Source organism: Trachemys scripta, chromosome 7, assembly GCF_013100865.1.
Source record: "Trachemys scripta elegans isolate TJP31775 chromosome 7, CAS_Tse_1.0, whole genome shotgun sequence".
NCBI lineage: Eukaryota > Metazoa > Chordata > Testudines > Emydidae > Trachemys > Trachemys scripta.
In genome coordinates this window covers 112,272,170-112,290,187 of record NC_048304.1, presented here as the reverse complement: position 1 = coordinate 112,290,187, position 18,018 = coordinate 112,272,170, and the positions used below count along the sequence as shown (strand labels likewise).

Here is an 18,018-nt window from a genome sequence, read left to right as displayed (position 1 = left end):
CAAACAAAATACTTTTTCACACAACATAAGATGAGTCTATGGAGAAGTTGTTGAGGCCAAGAACTTAATAAGATTCAAAATGGGGCTGGGCATATATATGGCTATCAAGCATATCTACAGTTATCATAATTAATTATAACAAAAAGATTGGTTTAATTCCTGAAGCACAATCTCTATTAGAGCCACACTTGTGTGTGGTTGGTGGTGGGTCAGATTACCCAAATCTGCCTACTGTGATGTTCTTACATTTTTCTCTTAAAATTACTGGCCACTGTCAAAAGAACTAGATGGACTTCGGGGTTGATCTAGTATGGCAGTTCCTCTATTTATATTTTAATCCTGGAAAACATACTTAGCTCTCGGGCACCTAGCTTCCTTGGGAATTTTTTGGAAAACATCTGTCATTTGGTGCAGCCTGGTCTATTCTACCTATTGCTATTTGGAAGTGTTTTTATTATCTCTAAGTGGACGAATTCATCAGAGTCAGGGAAACCGTCCCATCCTTTCCTTAGGTGGTAGGATGGAGCATGGAGAGAAGGTGTCCTAGAAAACATCCAGTTATATGACCACAATGTTGCCACCATTACACAGCAAACTTTACAGGGAATATTATGCCTTTTAAAATGAACTGCTTCAATAGATTTTTATATATCTATATAGGTATCATTGAATATCTGTCCACCTGCATGGATCATAATGCAGAATTAGGGCCCACATGAATTAAATAAAGCAAACAGGAAAAAAGTAATACTCACACAGCAAGAAGCTCATTGTGGGTGAAATTCACCTACATTGTGAAGAGCCTGGCCTGGAAGTCCTGCAGGTATGCAGCAGAAGCCCTTTGTGGGTGGGGGATGGGAAGAGTAGCTAATCAGGGGCCCTCTGCACGTCCCTTCATGTCACCAGGTGTGTTCTGCATGGACACTAATAGGCTAATATGGGGGAGGCTTGATTGCAGGAGCTACTAGATCTGCACTTAGGCAGAGCCAATGGCACAAAACCCTTGCACAGGGGGCCTGAAGGGGCAGTTAGTCATAAAGAGTCTGTGTTGTAGCCAGTGCTGGGCAAAGGCCTTTAAAAAACCATATGAATATGCTTTGAGCCAAAAAAAAATGGTATTTGCTTTTCTCTTTTGTGCTCTCTTGCTATGGATATTCTAACAAACAAATTTGCTAGCAGGAACGTCCATGATAGTGGCAAATTTCAAGTGAATATTCCTGGAAAGAGAACATTGAATTCGTAAACACCAATATTCCCACCAGACATGTGATTTAAAGAGTTACAGTCCTCCAGTGTGGAAACAAGCAACAATACAGGTGACATTGGTTTCCAGTCAAAATTAGCCAACCAGACTCAAATGTCAAAAGCTTTCAATGAGCTGTTTGCCAACAGCGTGCTCAGGAAGATGAGCTGTAGAAATTATGCAGTGGATAATTCTGAATCGCAAATAAATGGGAGCAGCTGGCAGACAATTTGTGAACAGAAAATGTAAATAACTTACTAGCGATGAACTACTTGCTCAGCACTAACTAGAGCCTCATCAGCTCCCTGTAGGCCGGGACTGGGCTTAACAGAGTTTCCCTCACAAAGTTGATTCACTGGATGAAGGAAAGGGTGATGTTTCAGATCAAAGCTAGTGTTTGGTTGATGCGTTTAAACCACATTTATACTTAGGGCTCTGTTTAACCCACACCTTAGTGACTCATTGTACTGGGGAAAATCTCATTTTCCCCTAGTATAGCTGGTTCATATATAACCATTGGAAAGCTGGCATTGCCCCATAAATGGGCATAGCTGATACTGCATTGCATGTTCTACCTGGGTCCTTGGCCTGATCCTTGAGTTAAAGGGGAGTTTCACCTGTGTGAGGGCTGCTGCAGGACCAGGCCCTGTGTCAGTCTACCCACTGGGTTTGGCTACACAACAACAGATTATCAATGCCAGACTTTTAATTCTCAAGTCAAATTAGATGCTAAATGTAGGTTTTACAAAAGCAAGGTTTCATTCAATCTACCATCTGTATAAATGTTTCCATTATTTCCTTTTTAAAATCCCCTGGAGATAGTTTTGGGGTTTGTGTTTATTTGCCTTGGCTCTAACTATTACCCCTACATTGCATGCTGCTCAAACATTGAAGCATTTGAGATCAGATGCTACTGTGATGGGCAACCAAAAAAATAACTTTGACAGAGAAACAGACACAGGTAGGGCCGGAGACCCAGGAATTTAATCTGATTAGCCACCGCAAATCTGACAAAGGCAGTTTATGTTTCTTTTCCAAGCTTGAAAGAAATGCAACAACTAAATAATTAGCATAAAGTGGCAGCGTGTAGCTTCGAAACAGCCCTTACGTTTTAATAAAGGAAGCTATTATTGATGACACAGAACATGAGATATAGATATCTATGGATTTAACCGGTCCTTTTAAAAAACAAACCTACAGGTGGGATTTCCTCCTCTCCCCACAAAAATTAGCTTAACATTTCACGTATAATTGCCTCGGGGATTGTTTGGTTCATTGTGTTGAAAAGCAAGGGAGGAATTTATAACCCTAACCCAAGGCGATCAGATAATGTTTAAAAATAAAACAAACGGAAAACCTGCTCCCCAATCCACCTGGAACCTAAGGGTCTGACAATAATCAGGGTCAAGTAATACTGGAAATCAGACTGCCGTACTGCGGAGACTAGGTGACTGACGGACTGTCTTGAACTCACCCTCCAACCCTTTCTGTAACACCCTGGCTGTAATGGGAGAACAGAATTTGGGTGGCTGGAATTTAAAGGGAATAGGCAGAGACGTGATTTTAAACAGATCCCTCATTTAAATTCTTGCTCCAAACCACATGTGCCCGATAGCGAATCTGGCAGCAGAACTGTACCTATATTTAAAAAAATGGATTGGCCTTTTACCCGTGCAACCAACAATAAAAACCCTTCCCAGCCATCATGTAAAGACAGGTGCTTCTGACTTTATTGCCCTAATCAAAAGTGTCTGACTCAAGTGGCATGTGGATTAATTTAACCTTCCATTGGCTCCAATAAACGCATTCTCCATAATGATCAAATACAAACTAACACAGGGGAGGATCAGAATTGCTTTCCACGGGCATGACTCCAGAGCTGTGAGTGGGGGACATGGCGAAGATTCAGGAGGATGTTGGCCTTCCCTTTGCTTTTTAAACCCGCAGGTTGTGTAGTGCTTGTATGGAGTGGGGGTGTGGGAGGAATCCTGAAATGGACTTAAATTGCCTCCGAATGCTTTTTTAATTACAAATACACTTTTCATTATTGCAGAAGAGGGTTCTTTGAAAACAAGAACAGCGCACGGTGTGTAAGTGGTGGGTAGAGGAGGCCGATGTATACCGTCAGGGAGCTTCACCAATTTTAGGCTCTCAAGATAAACAGTTATCCTCAGACGGTGCCTTGGTTCAATCGGAAAGACAGAGGGAGGGGGAGATTAAAAGACAATCGTGGCCTTTTTATTGATCAGTTCATTTGCCAAAATGCAGTTGCAGTTCTTTTCGAAATGGGCTATAATATAAACGCTTGTACATTTCAACCGGGACAGGCTCCATAGTTTAATATACTCATAACGAAGGAGGATGGGGGGAGGTTGGAAGCTGGGGGTAACTGGGAGCTGTTTTAGCAAAAGTGGGGGTTTTTTTGGTGAGGGAAAACAAAACTAATGATGTACACAATCTCTTCTCCCTTCCCCCCGTCGTGCAAGGACTAAAACCGTGCACTATTAATATTAATTATTATTATTATTAATTTTAAATACACCTCTAGAAAACGTAAACTTAGTTTTATTCTTGTTGGGAGAATCCTTCATCATGGTCAGCATTTTCTTTAGTTTGATTAATTATTTTCGTCTCTTCCAGGTTTAAAATAAAAAGTCTAAATCGACCCTCTAACAAATCGCCCCATTAAACAGCCAGATCCATATTCCCCGATCATATGTGACGCGTCTGCAAACTTTTTTTTTTTTTTAACTCTCCACTTGATTTTGGAGCCGTGTAGCTGTCCGCTTTGGAAACAACCCTAACATAAAGATGGAGTGTAAACAATGACTGGTAACTCCTAAAAATGCTACTGCTGGTGACAGGGGATATTACTGGGAAAACCCAGAGATGAAAAATTTCCTTCGGAATTTAACTTACACCTCCAGTCACTGATCTTTCTCTCACAGTTTGATGCAGGGACTGCTATAAAAATTACCACCCCTCCTGGATAACTGAGTACAATTCTGATTTCCACCAAAAATCAGTTCTCTGTTAATGCTGCCCCAGTAATAATAAAAGATTCGCCGGTGCTCCGATCTGGGAGACATTTGCTACCCAGCAGTTATTAAAAAGTGGCTAAATACGTGTAGCCATAAATGGATTTGTGGATACAGAATATGGACTTTTTAAGAGGTGCATGCCCGCGTTGGACATTACAGCTTAGTTAGTACCTTTGAGCTCAAGGAACTTGATTACACTTACGAGTCAAAAAATGGCAAACGAGAACCACAGGGAGACGACTGAGAACTGTGCGTAAGGAAATCCAAAATAGGCAACAGTTTTATTGCGCTTGAATTCCGCCAGCATTCTGCGGGAAGCCACGTGAATTGCAACCGGCGTTGGCTTGGACTTTAAGCTATCTTGAAAATCTCTCTTCTTTTTATTTCCACACATCAGTTTGTAACAGTGGCAATCATTAGAGGGCCCAGCCCTGCATTGATTTCTCAGACAAAACTCCCCCCTGAGCTCAGGATCGGGCTCACGGGATTCTTTCTTTACTGAAAGCCCTTTGGTTTATCATTAATATTCCATCCTCTCTCTCTTTTTTATCTAAGGAGATTATATATGCACAAGGGTTGGGGAACTCCTATTCTGAAAATCTAGCGTAGTGTAGCTGCAGTGTCGTTTTTTAAATTAACACATGGGGAAATGATACTTGTTATTGGCCAGGAAAATACTTATTATTGGTCCGAAAGGAAGCAAGCCCGCGGCTTGATCAATTGAATCACAGTCCTAATTTAAATAAACAACTACAGCGTTTTGTCTGTTTTTAAAACCGGTGTAAACTCAGCTATTTCATTGTGAATCCAAAACTGTCCCATCTGTTCAGAACCATAGGTCCAGAAAGGCAATCGACTTCAGAACATCCACTAGAAAGGATTTTTGACATTTTGCATCGAACATATCTGATGATAATTTTGGTGTTTTAAATATAAGACGAAAGTACACCTAATTCTGTCGTCATATAGATATAATATATTTCACTCTCACCACATAAATACAAAACATCCAAATATCCAAAAACATTCAGAACAAAAGTTAGTAGCAAATTCTCGGCGCTCGATTCATTCATTATTTTCTCCACTATTGCCTAGAAACGTCAGACGTAAATAATTCACAATAAAATTACTATTTTGTTTTGTGTCCTGCTCTCTCTCTCTCTCTCGCTCTCCAGTTCTGTTTTATAGTTAATTCTCTAAACTACAGCAACCATTCCATTTTTTGTAATTATTTTTGGTTAAGGTTTGGTGGCACGTATTTATACAGTTTGTAAACGCCTTATATTAAAGGTTAAAGAAAGAAAAACTAAACAAACAAATTAGCTAACTACAGAATTCTTTTTTCTGACAAATTCAAGTACTGAAACTTAATATGAAGTAGATCAGAATGCTAGAGTTGGAATAAACACCTTGGTGGATGGAGAAAAATAACTGAAACAAGTATGCAAAAGGACAAACAGGATTGTTACATGGATGTATTTTTAAAAAAGATATGTTCTTTATATTTTACTTTAATTTTAGTCAAAATGTAAGTATTACGGAGGGAGGAAACCCTAAAGATGTTTAATTTGGATACACTTTGAAAGTATTGGAAACTCAATTCGAAAAAACTGCCATTCCAATAGGTATAGATGCAATCACGCCACCCCCTCCCCCTTACTTTTCCTTATTTAACATGTTTACTTTTATAACATTTTTATATTATTTTTTGGTTCGAAGAACTAGCTCTTGAAACTAAAAAAAGGGGCGTTGCATTATCTCGAAGTGAAAGATTGTTTTTATTAAAAACAATCTAAAGCCACTGTTTTCTGTATCCGCATTTAATGCACAGATTTTAAAGGCAGTCTGTTCCGATCCTTACAATATTCAAGATTTTTTTTTTAAGTTGATAGACTTTTTTTTTCTGGATTGGATCTATATCAAGGGCAAATATAAATAAAAACGAGGATACTAAACGGTTAATGTAGTGCAGTCATCATATACATATATGGGGCCACAAAACCTTGAGCAAATTTGTGCTTAGAGTCACTGAAGTCTTGACATCACATTTAAATCCACCTGATGGTTCCATTTCTATGTCTGTTTGTTTGGAAAGGACTTCCCCATCGGTTGGCATTGGTTTAATTCAGAATGCAGTCAAAATGGTTCTGATTAAACTGCAAACAACTCCCCCTTCCCATTTCCCCCCTCCTCCCCAGTCCGTTTCCCAAATAAAAACGTGGATCATCGTTAGGTTTGCATTGGTGTGATTCAGAATGCAGTCAAAATGTTTGGTTTTGAGCTGCCTGCAAACCTCCCCCACCCTGCCTTTCCCCCCTCACACCCTCCCACGCTAAAATAAAGGGGTCTCCATCACTAACAGTGGTGCTTCCCGGCTGTTTTGTCTGGAATCCGTTTATTTAGCAGCTACACTCGGGTGAGGTGTTTGTCCACTTCATGGTTTCTCCTCTAACCATAGTTCCGTTCCTTGTTGCATTCGGCAATGAGTCTGGCTAGGAAAGCATGGTCGTGGGGGGGCTGTTATGGCAGGATGGTGTGTGGAGGGGGGGAATGAAGGGAGGGCTGATGAGATGCTAACGTGTCATTATTCCATAAATATCGCCACAAATAGATACTATAAATATAAATACATGGAGTTACTCAGAGTCAGTCCAGGGCTTTTTTCTCAGCGCCTTCTTTATTGTTGGTCCTGGAGTAGGGCTCGAAGGCAGAGGAGCTCAGGTACCTGGCTGACAGTTCCTGCAGGTTTCCTGCCAGAGATCCGGCCATTGTCAAGGGATTAGAGGACAGGCGGCCAGCCACCGAGCCCAGGAGGGTGGGCACGGGCAGGCTGAAGAGGTTATGGCCGGCGCTGGGCGAGGCGTGGAGTCCCGCAGCCTGAGGGGGCCCAGCCGCGCTGCTCACCGCTGGCGGGTGCGGGGAGCCGCCCGCGGTCCCTGAGCTGGTGGTGCCCGTGGTGCCGATGGTGAGGCTGGGGGCCCGCAGCGCGGAGCCCAAGGCGCTGGTGGCGCAGGGGGGCAGGAGGCCGGGCAGTCCCGGCGGGGAGAGCAGCCGGCCTTGCTCCAGGAGCCGGAGGACGCTGCAGGTGGCGGCGGTCTCCGACACCACGGACCTCAGCTCCGAGTCTTTGCCTTGGTCCTTTTTCTGTTTCGTGCGCCTGTTCTGGAACCAGACCTTTACCTGGGGAGAGAGGCACAGGGTGAGCGGGGCGGGGGGCCCAGCCCGGCGGCTAAGGGGCTCGGGGATTGCGGCATTTCTCCATTCCCCCCCCGCCCCTGGGGCTGGACAATGAACGCCGGCTTGACCACTCCGAAATAGGGGGTTTACACTGCATCGGAGAGTCTGCGGCCGGGGGAGGGGAGGCTTAGGGAGTTGAAATGAACCACTCAGCGGCACTTTTTACGAAGGGGGGGGGGGAGAATCTTGCCTAGGATTAATGAGCTCTGACTTTGGGAGCTAAGTAGCACCGGGAGGCACCTTAAAGGGCCCGGGCTCCCCTCGCCTGCAGACAGCGGAAATATCGCCGTGGGTTTCAGTGGTAGCAGGATCGGACTCTTTAAATTAGTTTTATTTCAGAGCCAGCCTTAAACTTGGAGCGGGTGGCACACTCCTCGCCCCCCCTCCCGGAACAATCCAGCAGGCCCCTAAACTGCACTCTCCTTTCCACTTCCCTCCCTGGCAGCGTGGCGTTCTCAGCTCATCCAGTGACAGTAACGTGGTTCTTCTCTCTCGCTTCCCTTCCAGCTGCCTCTCTCACGCCAAACGAGAAGGTCATATCAGAAGCATCTCATAGCAGGTCAGAGCCCCATTGGCCCCTTTAAAATATGATTTTAACTAAAAGGAATACAATCTATATTTCTATGGCCTCCGAGACTGTTTAACTTGTCATACCTGTCCCACGGCAAAGAAAGGCTAATTAGCTTGTCAGCGGGATTTATTACACCGGCTGATCTTTTAACGACATACCAAACCGGGCTTTAGAAGTTTGTTCTTTTTTCCTTGACTTTGGGGTTATTCCCCCCCCCTTGCACTTTTAATTGTTCGAACGGACATAACTATTCACTGACCAGTGCACAATCATACAGGGCACTCTGTTCACTGCCCTGTCAATAACTCCCCCCCTCATCCCCCAAAACAAAAAGAGATGCAGTCTCACGGGGCAGAACCTTTGCTATTGTCCACCAATCTATTTCCTGTAATAATAGGTAGGAATGAAAGATAAATACACCAGATTTTAATTCAGGGGCACATACAAAAGTAGGACTATTTACCAGCTGTCTATTTTCTGTTACGAAGCACTGGGGATTTTCTAGCGTTTTTCCCCAAAGCAGCTAATAATACAATTATTTTTTCTCTGTCGCATTACATTATCCTTCCCTTTCGCAGAGTATCTTCTATACAGTATTTCCTTCCCATGTCCCCTCCTATGCCAGACACTGTTCCATACACTGCAGGAAGAGATCCGGGGACTCTAAATTACAGAGGGAATTGGTTCACCTTATTTTGCAACAGAGGTTCCGAGCGAAAAAAAAAAAAAAAACCCTCTCTCTCTAAAAAGTTAGAGACTCTAACTTTTTAGAGGAGAGATTTTTTTTCGCCCAGAAACTCTGTTGCAAATAAGGTGAGCCAATTCCCTCTGTAATTTAGGGACCTGACCTGCTGACCTGATTCTTGTGAGATGCAAAGAATACTTTTTGTTGTTGTCAAATTTGCATTTGAAAACTTAAAATATGGCCGGTGTTGCAACCCCTCCCCGCCCCCACGCCAGGTAAAAAGGAAATTAGAAACAAAACAGAGTTTGTATATTAGTCAATTTTAACGCAGCACGATTCCAGCTCCCTTCATTGCCAAATTGCACATGGACAGTTTTTTTCCATGCGATTCTGTGAAAACACCTCCCCGCACTCACACACACTCCAAACATAAACAAACAAACAAACAAACAAACAAACAAAAATCAATGTAAAGCACATTAGCAGGCAAAATCAAACGAGAAGTTTAGAGGGGCAAGTAAATATATCGAATAGAAAATCATTTATCATCTCTGAATTTGTTGATTATATGCTCATCAGTAGCGTACTTTTTTAAACGGTTGAAAAGGGCATAAAACTTAATTCGAATCCACCCGACAGTTCATGGGAAGCATTGGAGCTGTGCAAACAGTGACAGCTCCCTGCATGCGGACTTGTGTTATGAAAGGTGGTTTGCATTGCTTACATTCTATCGCCTTCCAAATCTGGACACCTCCCCCCCCCCCCCCCCCCCCCCGAATTCAAAGCCACATATTTGGGAAGCACCCCCCCCCCCCCCCCCGCATCATTCTGATAATGCACATTGTGTACTGAATGTCTCATCAGAAACCTCTTCGCCCTCATGTATTGAGTTCCAGAAGAGATTTGCTACATTCTGTAGCTCAGTTTGTGACCAAACCAAGTTGTCAGCTACTTTAAGCCCCAGTATTTTCTTTCAGGGTGTAGCAGTCCCCCCCCCCTCTCTCTGTAAGCCTGGGTGTCAGGTTGTGTCTGAGGGTGAATATTCACAGATCACTGTGGTTATGGGTGGGGAAATGGTTTGCCACAAAGTGTGCGCCTGTGTCTGCCAGGAGGCCTGTGATCCTGTGTGAACCAGGCAGTGGGCTCTGGAAACAGAAACAACGTTTGCCTGTCTAGTCGATGTAAGTCTGTGAGCAGGTGTTTATGTGGACGAGGCTTCAGCTGTATCCCTGAGGAGTGTGTCTGTGCTGGGACTCAGGGAAAGGGGGGGGGGGGGGAAGAGGTCTCAGAGGTGCCCAGCAGCAGGTACTTTCTCTGCACTACCTGAGTTTCCGAAAGATTGAGCTGCCGGGCCAGTTCGGTCCTTTCCCGTCCCACCACGTATTGGCACCTCTGGAACTCCATCTCCAGCCGGTACAGCTGCTCCGCGGTGAAAGACGTTCGGGTCCGTTTGGGGCGGTCCAGATCAAGTCCTTTAGGCAGAATAATCTCTCTTATTGAACCTTTGGCATCTGGCAAAGAAACGCGCAGTCACTTTACACCAAGGAACCGCTTTCGGAGCAACGCAAAGAGTTGCCGGGCAACTCACCCAACGCCAGGATCGCTTAGGTTAACCAGGCAGCAATCGGGCTGGTAAAATCAGGGCATCGCATGGGGCTACCGTACCCAGGAAAAAAGGAGGCGCTCGGGTCAGAGATCTGTAAATAATTCCCCCAGCCCGACTTTCTTTGTAAGGGCGTTTAATACATTTCACTAATTGATCTCAGTGCTGTAATAAACACCAACCGTTCGTGGGCCCTGCTCACTGTCGGGTTATTCGTTGGTGCTGCTGGGTTATTGTTATTATTGGCTAGCAAGCCAAAACGCAACTCTACAGCCGTTCCTGGGCAGGACCATTTCGAGTTTACAAAATGTTTCGTTTCACCATGGGGCGGTTTGGGATTTTAAATGCATCTCGCCCCCTGAATGGCACGGGAGAGGCATCGTTAGGGCCGATTCTTTCCTCTTTAAAAATGCCAGGAGGGTAAGGGGGGGGATTAAAACAAACCACACAGAGAAGCCTCACTTTTATTTTAGTACCGGCCTAAAGAAAGCAGGACAAATCTTATTAGCACAACTGTCATGCTAGAGCTAGATTCAGATTACATTAAAGCATTCCCAGCCTTGCTTTCCGTAATTTTACCCCCATAATACACTTTAAGTCATAGATAACCACATCATTTCAATCTGACCCCTCTCTGGGGTCAATCGGTCGCGCAAGGATTAATTATTGTTTACAAGGCCTGCTTTGCACTAATTTTATTATAATTCTATTCCCCTCTTCCCACACACCCTTAATAAAACGGTAATTTCCACGGGTAATTTGTGCAGAGCACTATAAAATCATTTCATTAGTGGACCGGGAAATGATCCGAAGGATGGGGAGGAGGGAAATAAAAACAGTAAATATACAGAAACCCCATTCAATCCCTCCTGTCTTTTTTTTTAAAGCTATGTAAACAGTGATTGTTTAACAAATAATTCTTCCACCGTCAATCCCACCTCACATTATGGACACCGGGACAAAGGACACAGCAGAAACCCCTACATTTTATATATCCCCTCCACACACACAAAAATAAAAAAATCCAAAACCCCCACAAACAATACAAATGCACCCAGATGCAAAAGGTGAAATCCAGTATTTTCTCCGGGCGTCTCCTTTCTAGTGTCCGAGGTGTGCAGAAGCAGCTAAAGCAAGGACTTTCACGTGGGGCAGGGAATTGTAGGTGTTACAGAATTTAAACAGCGATCGCCGTTTATTCATTGCATTGATCAAAATCCACTCGGACATACCGTTAGCCCCGCCGAGGGGGACTTTGACACTTGCAATGCTCTCTGTAGAAGAGGGCACCGTTTGGAAAGTCTATGGCGAATCCAGAAAGGCTGTAAATAATATTTCACAGCCACAACGGTTGGTGTTTAAGAGGCACCAAGAAAAAGTGGAAAACAAATGTAATGCAGATAAACTTCTCCCATGAACCAAAGGAGTACATTAATAAAAGATACCAAAAAAAAAAAAATCAGACCCTATAAAACAGCTCTAGACTTAGAACCACTTGCCACTGGAAATATTGCATTACAATCTACAGCGGTATTTCCCCCTCTGCATCCGTAGTAAAAGAGGAACATCTCGAAACCCCAACATATTTTTTTTATATAAAAATTCCGATCTCTCGCTCAGACACACGCAAAATGCCTCCAAAACTCCTACCTCTAACTAGGATCCTCCTGCAATAGTCCGGGTCTGCAGAACTAGATTTACTTTTATTACAATCTTCCGAAACGGCCGAGGCAGAATAAGTCCCTTGTTGATCCTTCAAAAAAGAAGTAGAAATATTTCCTTCAGACCCTTTGCTTTCCTTGCCCTCTTTATGTCCGTTCTTCGAGACCCGGTTCGCTTCAGCCTCTGAATTGCATCTAACGTCCATTTTGTCTTGTTTCCCAAACATGTAGTGCAATAAAGAAAAGAAAAGAAAAGAAAAGTCTAGATTGGATATTGCACAGCCTGCGGTCAGGTCGGTGGGGATGTGGAAAAGCCCCTCTCGCCAGGAAGGGTCGGCTTTGATCCCAACAGAAAGGCAGCTTGCTTCTTCCTCAATCCCTGCGTCCTAATGTGACTGTCCAGCTTCCCTGAGCCCCAGTGATCAGGTACTCAACAGTACAACTCCAAAATGATTTAATGTCTGCCTTATTACAGAGACATGTAGTTGTTAGACACACAGAGGGACGCGCATTCGCTGTTTCAATTGATTACGGGTAATTTTGCAGCCTCCACATTTAGGTTACCTCATGAATACACTAAATTGTTTGGATAATATATCAGATCGTAATGGATGGTTTGTGTGCTTGTCCCCAATCAAGTAGAGTTTAGCCAGTGAATAAACTGAAATGATTGGTCTTGCTTTCAGGAAACACACAATCAAAAGACTGAGACTTCCAGAAAGGGGGGGCGGAAAAAAAAAAAACTTTTGACAAGATTCACCCTGAATTGTTAGCACCATTAGCAGCCATTATTAACTTTCTTCAGTCTGCCTTTGACCCTCCAGATTATATAGTGGCTTTATCCAAGACACACCAAATAAATCTGAATAAAGCTGCTAGGAAAGGCTGAAAAAATGCAATTGCAGAAAAGCAGCCTGGAGTCTAAACAAAACAAGCCAACCACTACACACAAAAAAGTTTTCCTCTGGAGTGGGTCTATCCAAGGAAGCCGAGGATCAGCCCAGCAGAAATCCTCCTGAACACATCTCTCCACAGACAGCCATCTTAAACTCCTACCTCTCCTTAATTCAGTTCAGATGCTTGCTTTCTGTGTGTGTGTGTGTGTGTGTGTGTGCTAATTCTGCACCTTCACAAACACTGAACCAATTGGTAGAGCCTGCTCATTGAAGGGAAAAAAAAAAAGAAGAAAAAAAAAAAAAAAAAAAGAAGCCAGCTTTGTGTTCAGAAAGATCCAGGAGGGGAGAGAGGGAGAGAGAGAGATAGCCCGTGAAAAATCTCCACTGCGTGATCTACTAAAGGATAAAAAAAAAAGTTTTACCCTGGCTATTTCATTGTCTCTGCTACAATATCTTTGAGAACCGCAACAGCCAGTAATCCAATAAGACCATTGATTAGGCTACAATGATTCAATTCAAGCAAATGGCCTTGTGCAAAGAGCATGCTCCAGCCCTTCTTGTCACCTTGTAGGGCAGAAGCCCTCTTCATGCTGCTCTCCTTATTCATTCCTTTATGGGAAATGTAGAGCAAAAGGAGTGAAAGATGGCAATTATCTAATTGGACTATTAACAAACAATTCTCTGAGTGTGGCTGTCTGGCAATGGTGCTTGGGCGGGGTGAAAGGCCACATGTTGCACTGGCCCCATTCACAAAGAGTTTAGGGGCCGGAGGGAGAGAAAGAATTTTCTTTGAGAATTTTTCACACAAATCCAGGAGTGTCAGGTTTTCCTGTCTCTCTGGGTCTGATTCTCTGTGTCTGAGGGGTGGGGACTGGCATCTTTACCCAGCTGAAGGTACTGTGCGTCTAGACCATTAACATTGCAAACAGCATAGCAAGCCAACATCAGATTGCAGCACCCTGCCCAGTTATGTGCATATTGCACACTGCTCAACTTCGTGGGTCTGATTCTGATCCTAGTGGTGTAACTGCATTGACTTCAAAGAGTTATTAGTGATCCATGCTGGGATAATTTAGGGCAGACCCTTGATCTCTGGCTTAAGTTTAAACTAGTGTAAATAGGCATATTTCAGACCAAGAAATAAAATAAAATTTAAAAAGCGAATGCAATTTACACACACTTCAGATTATTCTGTCTCGAACAAGTATTGTTCAATAATTGCCCGGATCATCTGAACTAGATTTTTTTCTATTATAATTCTCAGAAGTCTCAAATGTAGATAAAGAAGTCACTCCTGAGACCTGGATCAGCTCTTGTGCTTTATATATATAATTAATATATATATTATGCAGAATGTCTCTAGCCTGGAACAGGTTTCTTTCTCCTTAAAGCAAATGAATTTCAGCAATTTCTGACGGTTTGTTATTATTAGTCATTCTTTGTTCTGCAGTAGTGGCTAGAGCTTCAAATCAACTGGAGGCCCTATGGTGCAAGACACTTTCTAGATATTTAAGGAGGAAACAATTCCTTCCCCAATCTAAGAGCCCAATCCTGTAAGCTGCTCCATGCATGGATGCCTGCACAGGAAGTTGATAACAGACACAACAAATGGCTGTAACAAACAAGCAGAGAGATTAGGTAAGAGAGCAAAAGGTAACATAGTAGGAATATATTTTTGCATAAATGAGGTATATGCACAACATGCAGGTAGTGAGTTATATATCTATATGGTTGAGAAGTGTGGCAGTAGCAGTCCTGGCTGGCCATCTGATTCTAAAAAATTCTGAATCAGACTATTATTTTAAACATTTGTACATAATAAAGGTCCTAAGACCAAGTAGGTAATACAGTGTTTTCCATAAAGATCTATTGTGAAATGTAGAGAGAGAGAAATTATAATTATATTTGTAGAGGTGTGTGGGTGTGTGTATGACATTTCTCCCCCATGTCTTTAGTTATGCTAATATCTAGGCATATAGAATAATAATAAACAGGTAGTTATTCAACTCAGTTACACTGTTTGAGGCAGGGTATTTGGAGTTTAAACATCAGATGTATGTGCCATTATTCTGCCTTTCCTGCAATAAAGCACCTGATCTAAAGACCAGCGGAGTTAATGGGAATTTTGCCTTAAATGAATGATCTCCTATAGACCTGGCTATAAAACTTGTTTGTAAACATATAGGTAGCTCTATGTAACACTAGTCAGAAAAATGTTTTCCCCCTCTTAAGTCAGCTAAATTTGCCTGCATACATTTAAAATACAATACAGATGCCTAGGGAGGTTGTGGAATCTCTGTCATTGGCGTTTTTTAAGAAAAAGTTAGACAAACACCTCTCAGGGATGGTCTAGATACTTTTAGTGCTGGCTCAGTGCAGGGGACTGGACTAGATGACCTATCGAGGTCCCTTCCAGTCCTACATTTCTATGATTATACTTTCAAAAACCATGAAAATGTCTGGATGATAAATGATGGGAAGAATAAGAAATAATCATGGCCCCAGCCTACTTTTTAAACTCTGTGGGAACAAACTTCACCCACATGGAACCTAATGATTTTAATGGGGGTCCACCCATATTCACTACATTGTAGGATCTGGGCCAATGTTTGTAAACACTGACTATCTCAGAGATCACTTATTAATTAGCTCCCCAGTCACCAAATTTGCTCTCCCCAACACATCTTACTTTTCCCATTACACTTAAAATAAATTTTAATGAATGTTACTTCTCCCCAAGAACTGAGAGAGATGGAGCCTGATTGTACTCTGATTGGAATTAGCATAAATCCGAATAACTCTACTGAGTGCAGAGCTGTGCACTTTATGCTGGTGTGAAACTGGAATTAGTAATATCAGGATCAGACCCAATTATCAGTTTTTTTTTTTTTTTTTTTAAAACCTTCAAAATGATGACCAAATGCACAATACATGAACCCACAGTTCATTCTCTGGAAAATAGATTGTAATATTCCTTGTAGAACATGCTTTTGAAAAGCTTATATTAGTATATTAACTAGGTTGATAATACTTAAATACATTGATCTACTAAATATACTACCTCATTGATGGTTCCCTGCTCCCCACAGTTTATCTTGTTTAGTATAAAACCATGTGACAGTATAAAGTTTAGCCGCTGATTATGCTGCTTTTTTTGTCTGTATTCCAACTTCCTTTCCTTCAGAAACACAGAAAAGCCTTGATTTCTATTGGTTTCTAGCTTTTTCTTTGTCTATGAAATATTCCTGGTTTAGGAGGTCTGAAGTACCAGAGCCTCTCTCATAGCTGATCTTGCAGCCAACATGTTACTGTTTATTTTAATCTGTGTGACTTGCTAAACTGCTGTTGAGCTATAGTCCTTATGCCTGGAAAAAAAGAAAAAGAAAAAAAAAAAACTCAGCAAAAGGATCTTGTGATGTAACCCACTTAGTTTATTGTGTAAAACAGACTCTTATTGGAACAATTTTCCTCATAGATCTGAGTTTCTGACCATCTAGAGAGCCTGGTCTGAAGGTTCTTTGACATCCAGGGATTACAGGATCAGCGCAAATAGGCTTTTTCTTTGTTTGGAGTTTACAGTCTCATTTGGTGATGACACTTGTCTCAATTCAGAACTGAGATGAACAGGTGAAGAGGCAGTGGATCTCTAGAGGCAGCTGAAAACCACAGAGCTTATGTGCAAATTCTGTGGACTAAAGCCTACTCCAGATGCAGCAGAGGGCGAAGGAACTCGTAACTTGGGCCTGCACACTTTGCTATATATCTCTGCTCAACAGGGCATATGGGCAGGTTACATAGGGGAAGTAGGAGAGTCAAGGACGGTGGTACATGATTCCACATTATGCAAAAATGAGCGTCCAGTGGATGAGGTGGAACCAAACGATACTCCAGCTTATGAGCTAGAGTAACAGATTCTGAGCAGGCTACTGGCCTCCTCCAGGGGACAGATGAATGAAAATATGGCAGGATAAGAATCCTGCTATCAATAGTTCCTACTCAAATCCCAACACCCTTGTTCATTGTGACAGGCGAACACATGAGAAACGTATGAGAAACTTCCATGGCCATCAAGTTGTTATTTAATGGGTGCAGACCGTCCACGTCACACTTTTGGAGAAGTTAGTCTTACGAAGGCAGAGTGCACATCCCCATCTGAAGGGTCTCCTCTCTTTTCTACAGGTTCTGGTACTGTGTTCATCATTGTAGTATCTGAGCACCTTCCAGAAGTGCGTTAAACAATGGGATTAACAACTGTCCAGTCAGGTTCATTCTTTCACTCATCTATTCTTTAAGAGTTGTTTTAACATATACATGCTGCTTTATGTTAGAGAAGGTACAATCTAAGAAGTGGCCTTTGCACTTGGGCTGGAAGGGGGCAAGATTAGTGATGGTCCTTAGTTCCTGTGGAAGTTCACTCCACAGTCCAGGACCTGCGAACACTCTGTTTCCTGCACAGATGAGCTTTACTCTTGCAGTGAACTGTCCCATTGTGGCTGAGGAGCCGAGTTGTCAACCACAGTCCTCACCCTGGAGCTTTAGGCAATCTTTTACATATCCTGGGCCCAGGACATTGAGAGCCTTGAACTTGATTTAATATTCTTTGTAGAGAGCAGAGGACTGGTTTGATGTGCTCACAGTAGCCTATGTTGGTTTAATGCCCAGGTATATCTTGTTGCTCTAGTCCAGAAACATGCAAATCCCTTTACCATATCCAAAGGATATGAGGTGATGAATTCATCCTACACCTAATGTTCGCAAATACCATTACATGTACCACAGCAAAGGAAAGACAATTCTATCAGTGTTCAGAGTAGCAGCCGTGTTAGTCTGTATCCGCAAAAAGAAGAACAGGAGTACTTGTGGCACCTTAGAGACTAACAAATTTATTAGAGCATAAGCTTTCGTGGACTATCAGTGGACCTCTGTCTCATAAAAAGACCACTTCACAAAAGAGGACTATACAAAGAAAGACACTGATATGAAACAGGTCACAACTCAGGGTTCCAAAAGGCATTTCTTAACAAACATCTGCACAGGGCTGTGATTCCTACCTATTACACATTGGTCATTCCATGCCTCTT

At 42.7% G+C, this 18,018-nt stretch overlaps 1 protein-coding gene across 1 annotated transcript; it reads right to left on the bottom strand.

Moving 5' to 3' along the window:
* Positions 1-6,930: 6,930 nt before the first annotated feature.
* On the bottom strand, positions 6,931-12,480 carry VAX1 (ventral anterior homeobox 1). Its single transcript, XM_034777527.1, has 3 exons — positions 12,031-12,480; positions 10,101-10,288; positions 6,931-7,464 (listed from the first exon to the last, which is right to left on the bottom strand). Exons 1-3 carry the CDS (start codon positions 12,266-12,268, stop codon positions 6,931-6,933), a joined length of 960 nt encoding a protein of 319 aa, XP_034633418.1. The 5' UTR covers positions 12,269-12,480.
* Positions 12,481-18,018: the final 5,538 nt, after the last annotated feature.